Consider the following 23139-nt stretch of genomic DNA (forward strand, 5'->3'; position numbering starts at 1 on the left):
CCAGTCCAGGCCATTGTCATGGTTCGTTTGAGACAGGAATCCACATAATGAGAGCATCAGAACTTCAAAAATGTTGCAAACAAAAGGAGACCATTTGGGCTGACTCACAAATTAGGTTGCTTGCAGCTTATTGATCAGAGGATCTTGCCTACTTGCTTGTCAAATTATCCCAGGGAATCTGCTGGAATCTGCCCACCACCCATTTTGTAAAGTAGCCGGCCCATCTTCTTTATTTCCACTTATTTCCACTACTGGCTTGATGCTTGGGACATCAGCCTCCTTGAACATGTCTGGGATATTCTCGAAAGCAAGTTGTTAGAGCTGCACCTTCATAGAGTCAGGATCCCAAATAACTAAAAACCTCTTCTTTTAGTTTTTTGTTTTGTTTTGGGGGGGTGGGGGGGATTGGGGTTTGTGCTACAACTAAGTGAGTGGTGGATTCACTTATGCTTTTTTTTACGTTTTTACTGGCAATCTCGATTTCCGAAACGTTTGATGCTTTGACTATTTTTCTGTAATACATTATAGAAGGGTTAGCTTGTTCGTTTGAAAGGTGAACCATCACTTCTCTCTGTTCTTAATATGTACTTAGTGGAGCCACTACAGATTAAAGTAGGCACAGTCTTTTAAATGGACAGTAAGAATTGATTTTGTTTGCTTTGGAAGCGAGGTGGTGTAAGCATCTTGTTTGATATAAATCACTAAAGCCACTCTGCATTCACTGTACTGAGTATGTTTTATTAAATAAATACATAAATAAATAAATAAATGGGCAAAAAAAAAGGAAAGTAGAGATGTTTTGGACCAACTGTACGAAGCCATAAAAAAAAAAAACATGGAAAAACAAACGCAGCCTTGTAAATTAATTTGTTCATGTTGTATGATGGTAGCACAGCTGGGCTCATTAACATGCACACAACAAATAATTATAGATGGATTTTTTTTTTTTAAGCCCGCGCTTGCCTAATGGGCTTGCTGGGTTAATTATGTCAAAGCATAATTACAGAGGCCCAGGGAGACTTAATGGCGCACCCCGCTGAGCAGAGACCAACTAATGATGGTGTATCGCTGACAGGAGAGAGACGGCCTGCCCTGTGTACACCTGCTTACCTCGGCACAAACCCGTGGCCACTCACACAGGCGCTCCAGTGGAGAGGGGGCTCCCCCAGCACCCGCTTCCACTGCAAAGCCAAGAAAAAGACAAACCCTTTAACAGTGCCCCCCAAGAGAGGTGGGACACAATCCAAGACCAGGCATGCCTCTCTGTGGACCAACATTCCCCATGTCTGCCTCCCATGTCTCTGTTCCACACTCCCCCCCATCTGTGCCTATTAACTGCACTTTTTCTCAATTTCCACTTGTGTCCTTGGGTCCTTGTTGATCCCAAAAACTATCCTCTGGGATGACTTTGTACATACTTTTCAAGATTTTAAATGCTCTTAAGCTCCTCTGTTCCAGACTCCAGATATAGTTTAACATTTAGTCTGTAGCTTGTCTGAATTGCACAAACCATTGAGGGCAGGCACATATGTCTAATGATCCCCCCTTCCCCATAGCTTTTTGCTTCAGAGTTAAAATGTTGCTCTGATTTTCTGTTACAAATTTCAATCTGATTTTCAACTATAACAGTATAAATATACACACATCAAGGTAAATACTATAAATGTCATCATTATTGCTTTTATTATAGCAATAACTACTACTACTACTACTACTACTACTACTATGAGTAATAATATTAATAATATAATGTGGGTTCCTGCATTGAATAAGTGTGATTTTTGAAGAAGACTTGCTTTGAAACTATTCCATGACATTTCTTTAATACACTCTAGAGATTTCGTGACAGGCCATCATTCAGATCACACAGTTCCCCAGTCTTCTGTGTTCCTCTCAGAGTGAACAAAAGATAGCGCACCAGCTAAAATAAACTGGGAATAACATACTCGCAGTCACGAGCAGGGTGTCCCAGTTCATCTCTGACCTTTCCTTGCTCTTTTGTTTATCCCATTGACGCCAGTGTAGTTTTCATGTCGAGATGTGATTTATTAATATGCTCGCTTTGTCATGTGTTTCGGCATACTTTCTTATTAAGGGCCGTGATATAAGGAATTGCAGTGGTGAACTTGGAGTGTCAGACTTTATAAAAACTGAATCTCTTGGGTCAAACGTGGTCTGGTTCTTTCAAACAAACAACCACTCTCCTGTGTGGCTTTTCCACTTGGAGATGTTGGCTAACCAACTTGAGAATGGTACAAGAGTTGTACAAAATTGAATACAAGGGCTGTGCAAAACTGAATAAAAGTGCAAAATGCAGTGGAATGCAATTCCATAAAGCAAAAAAAAAAACTGAAAAATCTGCAAAATACAGTAGCTCCAGAAAATCTCATCTTATGGCCGTTGTTAATCAGTGCAGTGCTGGTGATTGCAAAGCAGAGATGGAATATATTTTACTTTCCTCTTTAAGGTCCATGTTCTGTGTAACTTTATTAATCTTACTGATAAGCTATGACATTGATTAGTGGTATTACTTATGTAGATTCACTCTTGTAAAATCTAGATATTTACTAGAATCAGAAACGTGTGTGTGTGTGTGTGTGTGTGTGTCTGTATATAAAATATACCTGCTGGGCATTATCTTGATTCAAGGTTTTTCTCACAGTGTAAATAGCATCTGTGTGTGGAGGAGGGCATTTGACTGCATAATCAGTCTGACACTGAGCAGAATTTTATATTCTAATATGCTGTTGGATCTGGAAGGTCACTGGTCTTTTGTACGCTGTTATACACCCACAGATTTCACGACCCATTGGATTTATTATTATTATTTGGAAATCATCCGAAAAGGAATGCTCTTGGAGTAGTTTGGCGTTGTTATATCAATCAATTTTATTATTTAATTGTATTTTTACAACACCTCTTGCAATATGTTGAGAGAGTCCATGGGGTCCTCTGATCCTAAGAGCTGTAATACATATATAGATAAGGGAGAGAAGAAGAGGAAAATCTGTGAGATTCACAGTGTTGAAGAGAAGAATTAAGTTAAGGTGAAACAGACCAAAGGTGTTTTGTTCTTTTCGCTCTCTCTAAATTTAGAGGGCTGGTGTATGATTTTTTTTTTCTTGTTAATTTCAATAAAGCCATTACAACAAAGACCCTCCCCTCCCACTGTCGAGGGCTCCCTAGAGTGGATCTCAGCATCCCCTGCTTTGGTTTGTACCAGGCAGGTATGCACTGTGGAGCTCCCCTGCGCACAGAGCTGTTGAACTTTATATATGATGGGGGGGGGGGTGGGGGGGGTGGGGGGAGAGGAAAAAAAAGAAAAAAACATTCCTGTGATGTTGAGTGCAGCGCTGCCTCTCGAGGTTTTCCAGCATAATAATTTAAATGATCAAATGATACAGAGGAGACTTGTTAGCAAAGAAACAGCCTCCTAGTTGGCCCCTTGGGTTGCGTGCTAGTGTACATGCATTGCAAAGCAGCTCCTGTTGTGTTAAGTATTTTTTTTCTCTCTCCTCTTTCTAGAAGAAGTTTTTATTTTCTTTCTTTATCTATATATATATATATATATATATATATATATAATATATATTATATATATAAATGTGTATGTGTATATATATATATATATATATATATATATATATATATATATATATATATATAATGTATCTGTGTTGGGGGCAAAGTATAGTGTTAGAAGCTGAGCAGTAAAAAAGCTAATCTTCGTTTTCATCCAAACAGTCTGGAAGATTGGTTTATATTCCATTAGTGACCTCACTAGGTGTCCTGGAGAAGAAGAAGGAGATTGGAAAACTATTTCTTTCACTTACGTTCCCTGAAAACAAGCCTCTGACCTGGACTGTAGTATTTGATTCTCTTTTTATTTTTGTACAGCCTTCATTATGGCCTGTACCACTTTCTTTCCACTGTGTTTCTGTCTTATGTCCTTTCTGGCACCTCTCCTTGTATTCACCTCAGGATCCCAATCAAACTGGGGCTGTACTGTTAGACCATTCTTTATACCCACACAACTTAAGGCATCATTAAACAAAGTGGTGCAAGACTTCAGGTTTGAAACCACATTCAAGGTTATTTCCCTTTAGTTAACCCAGATATTTGAGCAAGATCTAGAATTAAGGACTACTCCTTAACTTTCCTGTCATGTCAGAAGCACTAAAATGAACAATGGACAGTGTATGGGCTATAGATTATATAGTGGAAGTCTTGTATGTGAGAAACACCTAGGTCAACAAAATATAGCACTAGACCTAGTGAAGTGACAAAAGCAGTGAAGTACCTGCTTTTGCTTGTTTCTTGGACTGTCCATATAGAGAATAAATTCAATGAAGACCAAACTGTAGTACAATCACCTATAAAGGTGGGTATTTTGTAATTGGCCGTAGATAGTACTTACTGACATAGATATATTTGGAGTAGGAATATGTGTGAGATTTACTTGTACTTCCGAGATGAGTTTCAAAGCATGGGCACTGCTATTGTGCAGATTCCTACCATGCAGAAGCTTATTTTTTATAAAAAATAAAAAATCTCTTCTAATCCCTCCTGAACTACGGTTGTGGCTTCTTGAAGTTCCCCAACAACTGACCAGTAAGTGACTAGATTTGAGCCGGCCTTTAGATTAGAGGGCCAGTTGAGCCACTTGGGAAACCTTCAACTCAGTTATTTAAATAAACAAAAAACAATTAACCTCAGTAACTGGTGATTATACAATACAAAGAAGAAACAGTCATATTTTCCCTGAACGCAGACTCGCACACAGTAAGTGAGGCCTGTGTGTCAGGTACTCAAAACCTGAGAGAGAACTAGACTGTAATGAAGTGTCAGGCTAAAATATGAAATAGACATTACTGAGAATTAACTCACGTGAATGTTGGGAATCTGGGAATCTTGATAACATCTCCAATTCCAACACAGTGTAGAGTAAAACTGGGATGCTAGAATCTCTCTGTACATCTGACTTATCTGACCCACCATGTTTGTGTCTGTGTTTATCTGTGTGTGTGTGTGTGTGTGTGTGTTGGTAGACCCTGCCCCAGTGCTGGAGGCGTCACACTCCCTGGAGGAACGACTCCAGCAGCTGCAGAGCACTGACCCGGACAACCGCGCCGTTGTCAAGGAGATCGGCAGACACTGGAGGAGACACCTCGAGCACCTCAGCAGCCACGGTCAGAAACCCTGCCCCCTATTGCCACACAAACCTAGGGGCCACCTTTAGTATTAGGGTTCCCTGTAAACAAGACCATAAGCATGTTGTTTAAACCCAAATCTAAATGAGTGTCTTTGGCAATTTGGGGGATACATTCCATTATTGATAACTGTATTATTTTAAAATTTCAAAGGCTTTCTCTTGTCTGATTATAGTTAATTTTTTAACTCAATAATCCATTATTTATTATGGAAAATAAAGTTTATATTTATTAATAAATATATATATATATATATATATATATATATATAGATAAAAAATATGTATGTGGGTGTTAAAGTGTAATGAGATGTCACAGTCACAAGAGATTCTAATCCTCGAGGTAAAATAATCTGTTAACCATAATTTAATTAGCAAATGGATTTGATTTTGTTTGTGTTTAAACTAAGCATTTCAAACATGCCAAACTAAAACCAATAACTGTCTCAAACTGCTTAAGGCTTCAACTGTAAAGATCTGTCTGCAGATGTGAATATAGGTGGTGGAAAATCCTTTGTAGTCAATTATAGTTTGAGCCTTGAAGAAGTCAAGAAGGTGTTAGTGCCCAGAAACTGGGCAACGGTTGCCAGATACTGTCACTTGCTATTACTGTACGACGAACTGTGATTCCTAGAGTAGGGAAACTAAGCAGATTGAAGAGGGGTGCAATGAGTTCAACCAGAAATTTGCAGATGATAATGTGACCGTTGTGACTTCAGTGTAAGTCTGACCTACTTTTTTCCTTTAAAGCACCATACATAAAACAAAACTTTTGGTAATTTATTTTTGTCTTTTGCTCTGTTCAGTTTAGTTTTTTGAATCAACCTGTTTGGGTATATGTGTCTTAAGAGTTTAGAGTAGTGTCCTGAAGATAACTGGACTACTAAACCCTTCTGACTTAAGGGATATCTTAGAGATCTTTTGGTCCGGCCAGATTTTTGAAGATCAGCAAAATACAATCTAAGTGAGCTACAAGCGAGCTGACTGATCTGAGCCCTGACAGAATACCCAGCCTGCCCTCTTGACTGATATGTCACTTCCTCTGCCCTGTACAGAGGACACAGTGGGAGCCACGGCAGCGCCCTCCCGGAGTCCGGCATCTCAAGACCCCTCTACCATCCCCCCCAACAGAAAAGCACTTGGAACAGAGGGGCGAAGCAATGAAGGCGAAACAGAAAAGTACGTGAGTAGCAGAGCAGCAAAGCTCAATAGCAACACTTCCTGTCCCGTCCTCTCCTCTGCTGTCTTTTCCTCTGCTCTTCTCCTTCTCTTTCCTTTCCTCTCCTCTCCCCCTCTTTTTGGAGAATACACACAGCACAGTGCAGGGGCGTGGCGGTGAGCAGTGTGTTTGTCATCAACACCGCGGCCTTCATCTGCAACTCTTAGCGTCTCTGGGAGGTACCCTGTCCTCCAGCAGTCTGTGTGGACACCTCTGTCCTCTCCTGACTACAGTGAGGGGAAAAAAGTATTTGATCCCCTGCTGATTTTGTACATTTGCCCACTGACAAAGAAATGATCAGTCTGTAATTTTATTGGTAGGTGTATTTTAACAGTAAGAGACAGAATAACAACAAAAAAATCCAGAAAAACGCATTTAAAAAAAGTTATAAATTGATTTGCATGTTAATGAGGGAAATAAGTATTTGACCCCTTCGACTTAGTACTTGGTGGCAAAACCCTTGTGGTCAGACGTTTCTTGTAGTTGGCCATCAGGTTTGCACACATCTCAGGAGGGATTTTGTCCCACTCCTCTTTGCAGATCCTCTCCAAGTCATTAAGGTTTCGAGGCTGACATTTGGCAACTCGAACCTTCAGCTCCCTCCACAGATTTTCTATGGGATTAAGGTCTGGAGACTGGCTAGGCCACTCCAGGACCTTAATGTGCTTCTTCTTGAGCCACTACTTTGTTGCCTTGGCTGTGTGTTTTGGGTCATTGTCATGCTGGAATACCCATCCACAACCCATTTTCAATGCCCTGGCTGAGGGAAGGAGGTTCTCACCCAAGATTTGATGGTACATGGCCCTGTCCATCGTCCCTTTGATGCGGTGCAGTTGTCCTGTCCCCTTAGCAGAAAAACACCCCCAAAGCATAATGTTTCCACCTCCATGTTTGACGGTGGGGATGGTGTTCTTGGGGTCATAGGCAGCATTCCTCCTCCTCCAAACATGGCGAGTTGAGTTGATGCCAAAGAGCTCGATTTTGGTCTCATCTGACCACAACACTTTCACCCAGTTCTCCTCTGAATCATTCAGATGTTGGCAAACTTCAAACGGGCCTGTACATGTGCTTTCTTGAGCAGGGGGACCTTGCGGGAGCTACAGGATTACAGTCCTTCACGGCATAGTGTGTTACCAATTGTTTTCTTGGTGGCTATGGTCCCAGCTACCTTGAGATCATTAACAAGATCCTCCCGTGTAGTTCTGGGCTAATTCCTCACCGTTCTCATGATCATTGAAACTCCACGAGGTGAGATCTTGCATGGAGCCCCAGTTATTTTGTGTTTCTTCCATTTGCGAATAATCGCACCAACTGTTGTCACCTTCTCACCAAGCTGCTTGGCAATGGTCTTGTAGCCCATTCCAGCCTTGTGTAGGTCTACAATCTTGTCCCTGACATCCTTGGACAGCTCTTTGGTCTTGGCCATGGTGGAGAGTTTGGAATCTGATTGATTGATTGCTTCTGTGGACAGGTGTCTTATATACAGGTAACGAGCTGAGATTAGGAGCACTCCCTTTAAGAGAGTGCTCCTAATCTCAGCTCGTTACCTGTATAAAAGACACCTGGGAGCCAGAAATCTTGCTGATTGATAGGGGATCAAATACTTATTTCCCTCATTAACATGCAAATCAATTTATAACTTTTTTGAAATGCGTTTTTTTTCTGGATGTTTTTGTTGTTATTCTGTTTCTCACTGTTAAAATACACCTACCATTAAAATTATAGACTGATCATTTCTTTGTCAGTGGGCAAATGTACAAAATCAGCAGGGGATCAAATACTTTTTCCCTCACTGTATGTCTGTATCCTCACAGAGGCACAGAGGAGGTGGAGATCGCCTTGGCAGCCAGACTGGGGGAAGCAGAAGAGAAAATTAAGGCCCTGCACTCAGGTGAGCTAAAACCCCCACAAGGACACAGCCTTCATGAAGCAAGGACAAAAGAAAAAATATATATTTCTGAGGTAAACATGGTTATAATCTCTTAAAAGCAATATTGACACTATTTTTTTTTCTTCCAGTCATGTAAATCTCCCTGATTTCCTACATTACTATATATAACACATCTGAAATTTGACACACAGACCTAAGCCATCGCAGAGGAAACCCCAGTACACATTGATCTGAAAGGGCATTGAGCGGTAATTGCAACACATAGTCGTTCCTTCAGGATCAAGAAGGAAGCTGCAAAGATTACACGCCTCTTTTATAATGTTCTCCCCTCCATCTAGCTCTGACAACAACGCAGACTGAACTCCTGGACCTGAGGTGTAAATACGATGAGGAAACAGCCTCCAAGTAAGCCTTTTTTTTTTTTTTTCCCTCTCGCAACCAACTGCGCCCCAGCACACACACACTCTCACGTGAGCACACACACACTGAGGCCGCCCACCACCCGCATCCAGTCCTCTCTGAAGACTGATTAGTCAAGTCAGACACCGCTGGGGCCTCTGCTAGCAGCAATCGTGTCAGTGTCTACCTTCTTCCTCAGACACATTGGGAAACGGCAGTGAGGTTTGAGCTCCATGGATGTTTCCGCTGAGAGCTCAAAGGGACACTCTCTGGCAGGTTTCAGAGTGTTTGTTTTTGTCATTGCGGAGGGCCCCTGTTGCTTTGTTTAAGGATTGCTACAGCACGCCACTTTTCCCTCATGTAACTGCTTAAAGGGATTTGACTCTTTCTTCAGTACCCTACTGTCTTTAAAGAATGCAGTCATACCCTCAGCAGCTTTTAACACACACGATGTTCTGTGAGTTTGCTTACACCAGGATGCTTGTTATGTTCACAACAGGGGGGCTAATACTTTGATATTTCACGGCAAAATCCCAGTATTGTGCCTCTCTCCTTACAAAATAGTCAGGGTTAGCTTTAAACTGTCTTTGACTTCACACAAACAAATTTCAGGAGCTGACACCAAGGTGTGTTTAAAGAGGTTTTTTCTCTCAGGCGTTTGGACTCGGAAGGTGAGGGATGTGTTTTGTTCATTTCCGACGCAGGAAATCTTTTTTAAAATTAAGAATTAAAACTGCAAACTGTTACAACAGGGATATTAAATTGTTTCACAGTTCTGCAGTATGTTAGCCAGACGTTACACTGTTAGACGTTCTACAGAATACTGAATTAGTCCTGTACTAACAAAAAAAGATCTATACTTGACAGTTTTACCTACCAGTGAAGGTAGAATATAGTATTATTTAAGGTTATGTAATTATTTAATACAGGAGTGTTGTAAGCTAAAATAAAGACATATACAGTTAACAGCACCTGTGGCTAACTTGTTAGCACTGGGCTGCCACCAGGCGGCCCATGATTAATGGAGTCTGCCCCCCCCACCCCGTCATTTCGCCTCATCAGTATCATCCCCTCAGATCCCATCTGGAGCGACGGAGGTACATTATATTGGGGCCTGAAGTTCACTCTGGAAGGAGAGCAGCAGCTTTCCATTTTCTCTATCTGATTCTCCTGATAATAAGAGCCATTTGTCTGCTTTGACTTGGGTATCAGAGCAGTTAATCAATACGATACATTTTCTATACTGCACGAGTTCATTAAATCTCAATGTGACACTTGTTATATTTTCTCTGCCACGTTGGTCCGGTGTCATCCATCCCTGCTGTATTAATACATTCTTTGTCCCCCTTGGCAACCCGCCTATCCCACAGCAGGCTCAATTTGGCTGCAGTTGCATTCCCTGCCCAGCTTTACAGTCACCTGTTCTTTCACACAGAGAGATGGAGCGATGGGATACCACAGACATTATAATTATAATAATAATTATTATTATTGTTATTATTATGATTATTGATTGAGGTTTGTTGTTTAGAAACCTTTTTAAGGCTTAACCAAGATGCATCTATATGAATGAATGAATAAATAGTCACCATTATTATGCTTATGATTATTTGGCTCATGCCTTTGTCCATCTGACTTTCAAGAAGGCACCGGAAGGAAAAAGTTGTATTGTGCTAAGGTGACATTTTGTAGAAGCATGCCACAAAAATATAATGGCAAATTAAACAGAATTCAAAGTTATTACGTGCAAACCAAAATACAGTCCCCGATACAACACTATAGCAAAAGTGCAGGGCTATACTACCCTTGTGCATTGAGCATGTAGAACTAAAAACAAAGATATAGTGTGAATCTCTCCTTTTTTATCTCATGTTTGATAAATATACTGTAGTGAAAAAACACCATTAAGGTGTATAAGAGAGGTTTAAAAATAAGCAATTTCAAGAAAAACAAACTAAGATCTTATGAATCCCTTAAAGGCACCGTTTTTAATTTGATTTTGTGTTCAAGTAATAACCTTGCTTTGTGAGGTCTTCAGGGATAGGACTGCAGTATTATTTTTTTTTTGTGATTTAGCTATAGTGAAGATCATACAGGTGTAAACCCGCATGACTTCCACACAAGTTGAACACAGAAACCCAAGACGCATATATCTGGCAATATCCCATATGCAGAATAGTATTTTTCTTTTTTAATATGAGGTGTAATCTCCTGTGAGAGCCTTTTTGTCTTATTTGTTGGTTTGCTGCATTTTCTAAAGTTGGTGTAATAAGGATAAACATGTATTTTGACCATGAGAAAATAAAACTTGTTTTTAAAGGACAAGTAACTGGAATAATAAAAAAAACATAAATAAAAAAACAATACATTTGGCTAATACCCATAGTTGTGCACTACTATAGCCATCTGTGGAACAAAGCTGAATTTAAATAAATCACTGTTATTTCTTTCTTTTACCCTGCCACTTTGGAGCTACCATTGTCAATCTACTTGACTCAGTGCTATGACTAGAATTGGGGAGATGTAGACAGCTAACACGCATCCTCTGAAATGTGTGCTGCTGCTATACACACTGCAAGTCCCACAAGGCAAACATCACAGCTATAGTATTGTAGGGACGACAAATGCACTACCTCCAAATGTAGACACTTCTAGGATTAGCGTAACCATATATAAGGACAAATTAAATGAAAGCCTAGTCTGGTTCCGATTTATAGCTGTTTGCACATTCGAAAAGACATGCTTTTAAAATGCCAGCTCTTTTCCGGTGGCACATTTGGAGCAGAGATAGCAAGTCGCATTCTGCACAGCTGGATGTGTGCTCAGTGCTGGTGAAGAGAACATCTGCACAGGAACTTTCCACAAAACACTAGCAAGTTTTTGAATGGTTTACTTACTGACATACATTTTTTAAGAGCTAAAAAAATAAAGACTAGAACGGAACCTCATTATAAGCTCAGTAATGAGTTCACAGTGCTAATGGTCAATTATCAGATATACCATTGTTCAAATATTTGGGGATATGGTAGTGCTCATTAGTAAGTTATCAGCATCTATTGATTTGCTGCACTGACTGCATACAGTATCTTGGATCAGTGGATGTACAGAGGAAATGGGAGTGGTCCTCTTTCTATCCGTGGTCTTCTTCTGATAACACCCTGTAGGCAAGTGGTGTTTGTTTTAAAACAACATTGTCAATCGCACTTTCTGATAGGGGCCAATTTGCTGGTAGAACTAGAAGTGAACTCTTCTGACTGGATGATAAGCAAAGGGAAGCATCTAAAGTAATTTAGGAGGCTAGGGTAAAGTTAGGTTCATGCAGAACGCCCGGTTTAGTTTTATATCTCAACCTACCTCGCCAATCTCTACATACTGGCAGCCCATGGCAGTTTTTGATCAAGTGTGTGCATGAAATCTGAAACGTGTATGTGATCTTTATGATTATCTCAATTCCACGTGTCCATGTGTTTTTGTTTGGGGTTGAGGTGGAGCATATTGAGTTTGAAGTGAGATGGGGAGGACCTCTAGAGCTGTGGCAGGTCGGCTGATTGTAAATAGGACTGCAATGTTTGATGCTAGGAAGCCCGAAGATAACCCTGCACTGTTTGTGATGCATTGCAGAGCGGAGGAAGTTGGGCTGATCATGACAAATCTGGAGAAAGCGAACCAGGTGAGGAAATCAACAAACCTGCCTGATTGCCTGTGATTTACATAATGATTCCTGTAATCAAGACACTGTTTTAATTAGACACGCTTTTTTTTCCCCCGGTCTAAGGCATTGCGCAGTTTTAAACAAGTGGCTCTGCAAACTGGATTAATGGTGATGCTTAGCTGCTGTAAGGTAGTTAGTTACCTCATTGCGCTGATTGCTTCCTTTCTGTATTTTTTTTTCTTTTTTCTGTAAGCATCTCTTAGATAAATGTTCTCCGAATGAATCATTAATTAACAACCAGAGTGTGACAGGGCAGGTTAACAACAGTTTCTGGAGAAAGTGTGTAGAGCAAACAGTTGTTTCAGCAGAAAGGGTGTTTTTTTTTCTTCCATCTTTGCTTTCTCAGCGCAATTGTGCTAAGTGCGAGCGATTTGAAAACATTTGCAGAATTTGAACCAAGGTGACTTAAGTGTGGCCCACAAGATCTTCTTGTACAACCCCCATAGGGCTTTCAGAAAGTGTGTCCTCTTTATATATATATATATATATATATTTTTTTTTTGTGTGTGTGTTTTGTTTTCTAAGTATTTGTCCATTTAGTATGGTTGACCATCAATACCGAAGCTAAAACCTTGGAATTGAATGCTGCTGGACAGAATAACTGCATACTAAAGGTCTGATGGTATATATAATTGCAAAAACCTGCAGGAAAAATAAAGAATAAAACCAGGACAGATTTGAAGTGTTTGTAGGTCTGCTCTATTTCTCTGTGGTTTATTAAGTATGAAAAAATATGAATAAATAAAACCCTGTTCTGTTTTTTTCAAATCTTGTCATTCTTTAGTTTAGCAAACCTGGGCCCGGCCAGTTCCGTATCTAAAACTCTGTAATCACTGTATTATGCTGTTGCTCATCCACTTATCTGTGGCTTAAACACTGTTTTTTGATAAGTCACATGTACAGTGCATTTTCCTCTTGCTGAGGACTGCTGTCATTTCAGAGGACGGAAACAGCCCAGCGGGAGGTGGAGAGACTGAGAGAACAGCTGGCAACAGCCAACAGTGCCATCCACCTGGGTTGCCATCCTGCAGAGGGATCCAGTGAGGTAAGACCCCACCCCCATTTACACTCAAAGTTTAAACCATCTGTGGGCATTGAGGGTCACAGTCCAGCAAGGTTAATTTGTCTTGTTAAAACAGCAGCAGCTATAATATCATATTAACCATTGTGACATTATTGTGCTTTCATGCATCACCCAGTCAATGAGGAGCCAGTGCATATAAATAATACCATACAGAGCATGTTTCTGTAGCTGACTGAACTCTACCTGTGCTCAATAGGTGCAACAGAAGCCCCCACAGTTGTGGGGAAGAAGACAGAAGAAGCTTGCGTGTTTTATATCCTGTGTCAAGCAGTTCAAAAATTCTCGTCAGAACCTAAACAAAGTTCCAAATGAGTTGAACTCCCTTCAGCACATCTCACTCTCTTGGGGGTCACTAACTTATTCATCTGAGGTCCTCATCCAGCCATTTCTTTGAATGATCCCAGGGGAGCTTGTTGCAGACCCCTCATGACCCACCCTGTTTACCCATACCATCTCCTTTCCTTTTATTTGGGGAAACAGCATTTCACAGCATAAACGGCATTGTGTGTAAAGTGACTGCATCCCTCTTCCCCTCTCAGGAAAAGGAGTGCGGGGGCCAAGGGGCCCGTGTAGAAGCAGCCCTAGCGGCCAAAGACCGAGAGATCCTCAGGCTGATCGAGGATGTCCAGAAACTTCAGGCGACCCTGCAGGAACTCCAGGAGAGCTCGGCCAATCAGATCGCAGAAATGGAATGCCAGCTGGCCAACAAGACAGAGGCTATAGAGGTAAGTGTGAGAAGATTGAGCCCCACATTCAAATTAGAAAGCGTGTGAAGACAGAGCGACCACTTCCTTTCATGGTTCATTTGGTAATTCATTTTATTAGCAGACACAAATTGCAGCCCTGAATTAATACATTTCCAGTAGAAAAGACAAAGATCATCATTAAGATGAACGGCACTAAACCGTGTCACGGCTGTATCAGATTAGTGTGATAAGAGATCTTGTCCTCTTGATGATTGACAAAAAAAAAATCTGCTTGAAAAAAATAAACCTTAATTATTTCTTCAGAGCAATTCAGTGAATGAAAGGATTGGTAATTCTCAGTCTACTATTATTATTCTCCAAGTCTTTCAGTTTCTACCTGAAATTGAGGTTTACTTTCGGCCTTTTGCTTTTCCCAGAGGCTGGAAGCCAAGCTAAAGTCACAGGTGGATTATGAAGAAATTAAAACGGAGCTCAGGTAAGAGCTCTAAATGCGTTCTAAATGAAATCTCCCGAAATACATACACACAGTCTCAATAATGGTAATGGAGGGATCTAATGTGATTTTATTTTGATGTATTCTGTGCAAGCATGTACAATATAACTGTGATTGCTTTTGTTTTTTGTTTTTTTAATAACAGCATACTGAAAGCAATGAAATTAGGTTCCGCGAATGGCAGCTCATCACGAGTAAGTACCTTCTGGTGCGCATTAGCATTCTCATTGTGGCAAGTGAGCGCATGTGATATACAGTATTAATAAACTCAGCAGGATTATTTGTTTAGCTGTAAACCCAGTAGTGAGCACTTCCTCCCTTTGACGTTTATATGCCGTGCACTTGCAACATCTGAAGCTACCGATTCCACTCGAACAGCCGTATGATCACACAGTGCTTTTTTAAATGGTTTTGTCTTTCCATAAATTTACCCAATTAATTTATTCCTTTACACCCTCTGTTTGGATTTGCCAAACTCTTCTCCCTTTTTTTAACTCCAGTACATTGAGAGCATCCACCCCTGGCAGTGCTCAGCCAATTGCACGCCACCTCTTTGGGATTGCTGTCATGGTAGGCTGTGAGAAATCCAGAGCAAATTCCCACAGTAGATACTCCCACAGGCAAAAAAATAACACACACACTGGAAGAATTAGCAAAATTCCACAATGGGTTCCTTCCCCTTAGAGAAAAGGGGTTTGTGCTAATCTTCAGGTTAGGTGAAATGATTAAAACTATTTATCATGTGATGAGCACTGTTTATATATATATATATATATATATATATATATATATATATATATACAGACATACATATCTTGGGACTTTGTCATTCGTATTCTCTGTAGGATTCATCGAAAGCTGAAGAAGCTCTGCTGTTGGACAAAGACTCCTTTCTACCATCTCAGAAGTACTTAGTGGAAAAATCCATTCTCTTGCATATCAATGGTAATGCAACATGTCTTTTCAAAGCATACAGTGTATGTTAGAGTAGAATTACTTAATAGAAAGAGAATCAGATATATAAACACATACAAAAAATAGCATATTTCTCAAAAACTGATGAATATCATATTGTCCCCTGGCAGATGTTTGTCAGACTGTGATTTATGACTTGGGTGGGTTGAACGGGACACACACACAGTGAACACAACTGTCTGTAATGTCTGTAGTTGCATGCCGGAGATAGCCGGGTTCTGACATGATAAATGACACAGTGGGGTTTATCAGAGTCCCCAGAAGCCCTCAGCCCTAACCTCAAAGTTGACGAATGGTTTTAAGGATCTGAGAGAACATGCTGAGGCCGTGTCGACGCCAAGTGGAGTTTTGATCTGGTTTGAGTGGTTATGTAGGCCAAGTACTGGTAGGCCAAAAGCAGATGTGGGATAGCCTGCCAAGAGCTTTGATTGTGTTAGGGGACGAAATGTAACACAATTCATGCTTTTTATGTCAGATGAGGACCATTCTGAAGAGGAGTCTGTAAAGGAACCTGCCAGACCAACGGTGTCATACTCTTCCCCTCAGAGGGCCTTGCAGCCCCCTGTAGATGGCTGTGCCTCGCCCAGCCCGGGGCAGCCAGTCCCTGGTCCTGTTTCAGCGCATGACCTAGTGCGTCCCTTTTCTGTCTCCCCTTTCCCTGGGGACAAGCTAGCTGGGGATCTCCAGAAACAGCTGCTCTCCCCGCTCTACGGCAAAAAAGACAATGGCAGCCTTATGGCCTTCCCCACCGCCCTCTATGCAGCCAAAGCCGCACTCCTTTCAGCCAATCAGGGCCAAGCCCTGGCGGGGGGAGAAGCCGGTCCCCCCAGTGACCAATCAGAAAGTGGGAGCTCCAACGCCGGGGATGACGAGCAGCTGGACACGGCCGAGATAGCTTATCAGGTGAAGGAGCAGCTGCTGAAGCACAACATTGGGCAGCGTGTGTTCGGCCACTATGTGCTGGGGCTGTCGCAGGGCTCTGTTAGCGAGATCCTGGCCCGGCCCAAGCCCTGGAGGAAGTTGACTGTCAAGGGAAAGGAGCCCTTCATCAAGATGAAGCAGTTCCTCTCGGACGAGCAGAACATCCTGGCTCTCCGAACTATTCAGGTCCGCCAGAGAGGTGAGTGACCGAGGGAAAAGGCTGAGGCGCAGTTGCTGGTGACACTGTACAAATAGGACTGCCTCCACCAAACCACCGAAGTTTGGCCTATAAACACCTATTCTGCACTATTCTGGTGGAGTTTGAAAGACGCCAAGATCTGAAACCCATCCAATGCCCTACCCTTGCAAAGAAAAAGTCTCCTTTCTTTCTCTCCATCTGTTCTCAAATCAAATCAAATCAAATCACCTCTCCCTCTACCTCCTTCTCTTACAGGCAGTATAACTCCCAGGATCCGAACCCCAGAAACTGGCTCTGATGACGCCATAAAGAACATCCTGGAGCAGGCCAAGAAGGAAATCCAGTCCCAGAGAGGAAGTTAGTGTGCAACAGTTCACTTGTGCCTCAGTTATTGTGTCCAGCTGTAATGAGAGATACAGCATAGAGATTACAGAAAAGCAAAATATGTTAGTTTTTTTTGTTTTAATATGCTAAAGTAGAATTTCTGTAATGTACATTATGTCATATATTAAATCATGAAATCGGAAGATGTAGAGAAGGACAGATAGAATTATTCCCAGGCAAGAGGCATGAGTTATTATGGTGGCAGATGAAATGAGCTAAAACATTATCGCCCTGGTCGATTATGACTACGGGGGACAATCTGCGTGAGTTCTTCAAATGTTTGAAAGGAATAAATGAGGCTGATTCCAGCACTTTATTTTTAATGTAATTTATTTCACTGAAACACAGGGACATAAATGAAAATTGAGTACCAGCTGTTTCAATTCTGTACTTGGGCATTTCCCGTGACTTTAAAAAGAACAACAGTCTCGTCTCCTCACACTGGGGTCGGTGGGGGGAGCAGTGGGTCTCGGAGACAATCCAGTGGTTCCCCAGGGCAAAAAGTAAAAGCAAACTTTGCCTGCCCCCCAAATTTGTGTTTAGTCACATTCAGACAGTTTTCAAAGATGCATCCATCAATCAGACTGCTTTGAAAAAGCCAACGCCTGAATTGTTCTGCATTGAATGTTTATAATTAACAACAGTGCGATTGATAATTATACTATTATGATAATTAGCGTTGATGTTGCGCAAGCGATTGTTTTGTCGGAGTAGTTCCAGAACCCCAGCAGTGTCAGTATTCCAGCAGTCACTAACGCTCTGTCTGTGTTGGGCCCAGGCGATGGGAAGTTGTCCCTGGGCGGCTCCTTGGCCAGCAGCAGCAACGGGGGCGGCAGCAGTAGCAGCAGCAGCTCAGACGACACCATCAAGAGCATCCTGGAGCAGGCCCGGCGTGAGATGCAGGCACAGCAGCAGGCCCTGCTGGAGATGGAGGCCTGCGGGCGCGGGGGTGGAGGGGCCAGTGGAGGTGGGGGAGGCGGGATGCAGGGGGAGCGTCCTGGCGCCTCAGACTCCACCAAGGGGCTGCCTCTGCCCGCCTACATCAAGCAGGAGGAAGGGGGCAGTGTGGCCGTGTGCACGGGCAACCCCCCCAGCTGCTCCCAGACCCCGCTCAGCGTCCTGTCCCCCGCCGCCTTTGTACAGAACATCATCCGCAAGGTCAAGTCCGAGATCGGGGATGCCGGCACCTACTTCGACCAGCACTGGGCGGTCGAGAGAGGCGGGCTTGCTGGCGGCAACAGCACCCGCCCGTTCACCTCCGTCTCCCCTTCTCTCTCCTCCTCCTCCTCCTCCGGCTACTCCGCCCTGCCCCGGCCCTGGCCCCGGCCCGAGAACGGAGAGAGCCTGCCCAACAGCGAGGAGGCCTCCGCCGCCGAGGAGGAGCCCGGGCGCCCCCTGGAGGTGAAGGTGGAGGCCGACGCCTCAGGCAGCGGTGACGCCCAGGGCCCCACCGGCCGCCTCTCGTACTACCCTGCCTACGTGCCCCGCACCCTCAAACCCACCGTGCCGCCCCTCACACCGGAGCAGTACGAGATGTACATGTACCGTGAGGTGGACACCATCGAGCTCACGCGGCAGGTCAAGGAGAAGCTGGCCAAGAACGGCATCTGCCAGAGGATCTTCGGAGAAAAGGTGACTAACAATTAGTGCCTGGATTTTCATATAAATGCCTGGGATATAGATTTTTTTGTTTTGTTTCTCCATTCAGCAAACAAATTTTCCTTGTATGTGCATATTTACAATCGTTATGGACTAACCTCATTTACTGGTATTTAAAAGCACGGCTGTTGTAAATATCTGCGCTGGAAGAAAGACAAATTCATAGTGTCCCAACTGAAATTAAACAAGCTAATCGGACAGTAAATAACCAGTGAAATCTTTGCTTGTCCGCTACAGTTAATTATAAAATTATCCATTGCTGCCACCTAGTGGGAGAAATGAGTCAAGACACTCCAGCAAAACCAATGGAAATCAACTGTCATCTTGCTTCTTCACACACAAGCAAGCCATGGCATGTGTTGCCACTAATTGGATTCACAGCTTTGCAAGAGTCACTCATAATCAAAGACCAGTGGTTCTGTTTACATTGAAAAAATGATTACATTGCACTTCTTTAAATTCCCAAAGTATGTAAATGCCAGCCTGATGTGCTGTATACACTGGAGAGTGACATCATACTACCACTGGCACAGACTTGGCTTATATCTAAGACAACTGGGCTGGATTAGGACGAGAATATCTGTACTTGTAAACTAGTGTGAGGTGTCCCTGTCTCCCTGTTTGGAAATGTGTAGTTTCTTAACAATCTATAACCTGTGGATAAACTTTGGTTATTTACAATACTCTCATGTTTCTTTGGCAAGATCACGGCACCTCGAGAGTCTGTAGATCATAATGGATGTGGACTGTCTACCCCCAGGTGCTGGGCCTGTCCCAGGGCAGTGTGAGTGACATGCTGTCTCGACCCAAACCCTGGAGCAAGCTGACACAGAAAGGCCGGGAGCCCTTCATCAGGATGCAGCTCTGGCTCCTCGACCAGCTGGGCCAGGGCATCAGCCAGCCCACCAGCCACAGCCACTCCCTGGGTACACCACGCCCACCACCTGGCACAGACATGACCCTGCAGTGATGCATTCAACCCTGTTATTCCCCCAATTAGTTTTGGAGGATAATAAGAGTCCATAATTCCAGTTTGAAGTTACAAGGGATTCCTACTGAGCTCATAGTGACTAGGAAGGAAATATTGTATTACTCATGTATTCAACATACATTAATCCCACATAGACACTGTCACACATGATAAACTGGGTTCATGACATGTTTCCTCTGGAGAGAACTAAGAATGACAATAAATTAAAAAGGGGTTGGTAGTTTGTGATCAATAGAAATATCTCATCCAGTCATTCCTGTTGATAGTAATGCTTGATTTCGGTGTCCCGTCCCCAGATAAGAGCCCTGTCCAGCCCCGCTCCTCGCCCTCCCCGCCCCCTAGTCCAGTGGAGGAGCAGCGAAGCCCCCTGCTGGAGCCGGTCAGCCTGGCCCTGGAGAGCAGTAAAGAGAACCAGCAGCCTGAGGGCCAGGGCGCCTCCCCTGCCCTGCCCGGAGGCAAACCTGCACCCAGCCACCTCTCCCCGCCCCACCACCACCACCACCACCACCATCACCACCACCACCCCCAGAGCTTGCTGGGCATCCAGGAGCTGGTCGCCATGTCCCCAGAGCTGGACACCTACTCCATCACCAAGAGGGTCAAAGAAGTGCTGACCGACAACAATCTGGGTATGGGGCTCACAGTGGGGGGCAGTCTCTGGCAGGTGTACAGTTTCATTGCTTACTGCTTTTTCCCCACAATTGTTTTTTTTTTTTTTCACTAAATTAAATAAGTGTCAATCCCCCATCTGCTACAGCTTTTAATATTTGTTTTGCAGCTGTGGGTCAAATCATGATAATGACTGTTCCAAATGGAAGGAGAAAAAAATAAGTTTAGATATGTTGTACAGAGGGAGGTGAGGGAAGGAGAGGAATTTTGGAAATTCTACAGTGTTAATAATGCGTGTCTGTGTGTGTTACAGGCCAGCGTCTGTTTGGGGAGAGCATCCTGGGTCTGACGCAGGGCTCGGTCTCTGACCTGCTGTCCCGACCCAAACCCTGGCACAAGCTCAGCCTCAAGGGCCGGGAGCCCTTCGTCCGCATGCAGCTGTGGCTCAACGACCCCCACAACGTGGAGAAACTGCGCGACATGAAGAAAATGGAGAAGAAAGGTACAGCATGGGGGTCAGAGGCCACTTTACACATAAAGTATCAAATAAGTGCCAAATATAGGAGCTTTTGCCTTATCGTTACATTCAGTGTGTGAAGAGACTTTGAGAAGTAATGATCAGGGAATACTTATAGGAAAATGTTTTATATAGCTGACCCTTGACCCCATCCTCAAACACAATGGTTTCTAAGGGCAATTCCACGATAAAGTGACCCTGAGCATGAAAGAAGGCATTAAAATGCTAATATCCAAATAATCTCTGTTTCTACTAAAAGGAATAATATTTGTGCATGCTGTATTATTTTGGTTCACTTGCTTTTAAGCAACATTTACAGAAGTCAAATTTTCATACATTTTTAGGTTTCAATTGTAGGATAACTGTTTTATGTATACATTTTGTAAACATGCCCAATTTGAACTAAATGGGTATGTAATATAAAGATGATAATACTACACTTTGCCGATAAAAATAAACGACGTTACAGCAGTTTAAAATAATGGTGTTTATAATGAATGCAAATGTCACATCCATAACATTTTCTTGGTGAAGTTTTTCTAAAAGTTGTACAATTTGTTTTCATTTTTTTCAAACTTTCTGTGCAAAACTAACTGTTAAATTTATGAGATTAAAAAAAAAACAATTCACTGTTTTTAATACAAATTTCCCAAATTACAGTTATGGATGTCATAAAGTAATACTAAGCTTGATCAGATGTCAAAATACATAATAAAATCACTAAAAGTAGCACATTTTCATGCTGTACTTGATATATCACACCAGAAAATCCTGCCAGTCATTTTAATAGGGGGGTTAGTATATATTTTTTAATGTAATCTGCTTATGTGTTTGCTTGTGTCAACACTGCTTATAGCACTTAATGAATAAAAATGTTTTGGAAAAGTGTCAAAAACACATAATCCACACAAGGCATAATCTGAAATGTCGAATATTTGTTTTGACCTGGCGGCTGGCAGAAGCGAGAAGACTGAAGAGTAACTACATTTTTTGACTGAACACCAGCTTGCTCTCAAAGCCATAGCTTCAAAAATAATTAGTTGCACTTCTTCTGCCAGCAGCCAGATCAAAACAAAGGGCCGGGATTCCTCTTTGGAGATGCGCGTGTGCAGTTCGCACTCTGCTGCAGTCCCTCGAATAAAATAATCATATAAAATAATTAAGACAGTTCTGGGTGGTGAAATAAACTTTTTGTAACTACAAACCGATGGTTCTATTGGAAAGATAGGGTGATGGGGCCATCGAATGTGTATAAAATGATATTTCCCTATTGACAACCAGCAAAGCAGCTGCAGAGTTAGCACCCACATGATGTCTTGGCCTATTTCTCGATCTCTAATTTCTGGTAGAAAGAATGAGCTGGACATGAAAAACTCACTCCACAGAATGTTTCTACTTACAGAATAGCCTGAGAAACACTGGAATATCGGTGGAGTTCCCCTTTAACCATTAAAACTACCCCTGCGTGGCATCACTTTTTACTTGGCATTAACCTTGGCATTTTTCAAATATATTCTGTCATACCAGTGCTGTTGAGTAGTCCTATATTTTGGATAATCAAACTGAATAAAAAAAAAAAAAAATACAAAAAAATTATTTAGGCAGCGTTTTATTAGTCATGTCTGTACAATAAAAAAAATTGGAAAGTAAAGGAGCAAGCCTAATAAAATAAAATAAAAACATTTAAAATGAATGAAGGCTGTACAAGGTCATTCTTTGATACTTTTTTCTGTTTTTTTGCCCAGTCAAAGCAGTGGATTTAAAGCTCATTTCCCATTCTCCCCCTCTTCCTCTCTCTCCAGCCTACCTGAAGCGGAGGTACGGTCTCCTGAGCGCAGGCTCCGACAGCGACTCCCCCAGTGCCCGCTCCGACTGCGTCAGCCCTGGCCTCTCACCCGCTGACTTCAGCCCCTTCAGCCAGGTGAAGAAGCCCAGGGTGGTGTTGGCAGCTGAGGAGAAGGAGGCCCTGAAGAAGGCCTATCTGCTGGAGCCCTACCCCTCCCAGCACACCATTGAGCTACTGGCCAACCAGCTCAACCTCAAGACCAACACCGTCATCAACTGGTTCCACAACTACAGGTCAGCGCAGCCAGGGAACCCAGATAAGAACACGAGCGGTTCTGAATGAAAAGAGGCAACCTGTTGCTGTGTGCTGGTGTTAGCTGACCCT

The 23139-nt window shown here is 42.6% G+C and overlaps 1 protein-coding gene across 1 annotated transcript in view; it reads left to right on the forward strand.

The window, feature by feature from the left end:
- Positions 1-23139, forward strand: part of cux2b (cut-like homeobox 2b) — a 136123-nt gene that overhangs the window by 110619 nt on the left and 2365 nt on the right. The window contains exons 5-21 of the mRNA XM_066689803.1: positions 5049-5189; positions 6265-6388; positions 8243-8319; positions 8658-8724; positions 12340-12388; positions 13371-13475; positions 14054-14239; positions 14638-14696; positions 14860-14908; positions 15560-15659; positions 16165-16809; positions 17065-17166; positions 17972-18825; positions 19613-19778; positions 20140-20472; positions 20766-20954; positions 22772-23048. Of these exons, the coding sequence (XP_066545900.1) occupies positions 5049-5189; positions 6265-6388; positions 8243-8319; positions 8658-8724; positions 12340-12388; positions 13371-13475; positions 14054-14239; positions 14638-14696; positions 14860-14908; positions 15560-15659; positions 16165-16809; positions 17065-17166; positions 17972-18825; positions 19613-19778; positions 20140-20472; positions 20766-20954; positions 22772-23048 (3523 nt within the window). The remainder of the gene's footprint in view (positions 1-5048; positions 5190-6264; positions 6389-8242; positions 8320-8657; positions 8725-12339; positions 12389-13370; positions 13476-14053; positions 14240-14637; positions 14697-14859; positions 14909-15559; positions 15660-16164; positions 16810-17064; positions 17167-17971; positions 18826-19612; positions 19779-20139; positions 20473-20765; positions 20955-22771; positions 23049-23139) is intronic.

Source organism: Amia ocellicauda, chromosome 17 (genome assembly GCF_036373705.1).
Source record: "Amia ocellicauda isolate fAmiCal2 chromosome 17, fAmiCal2.hap1, whole genome shotgun sequence".
In the NCBI taxonomy this organism is placed as follows: Eukaryota; Metazoa; Chordata; class Actinopteri; order Amiiformes; family Amiidae; genus Amia; species Amia ocellicauda.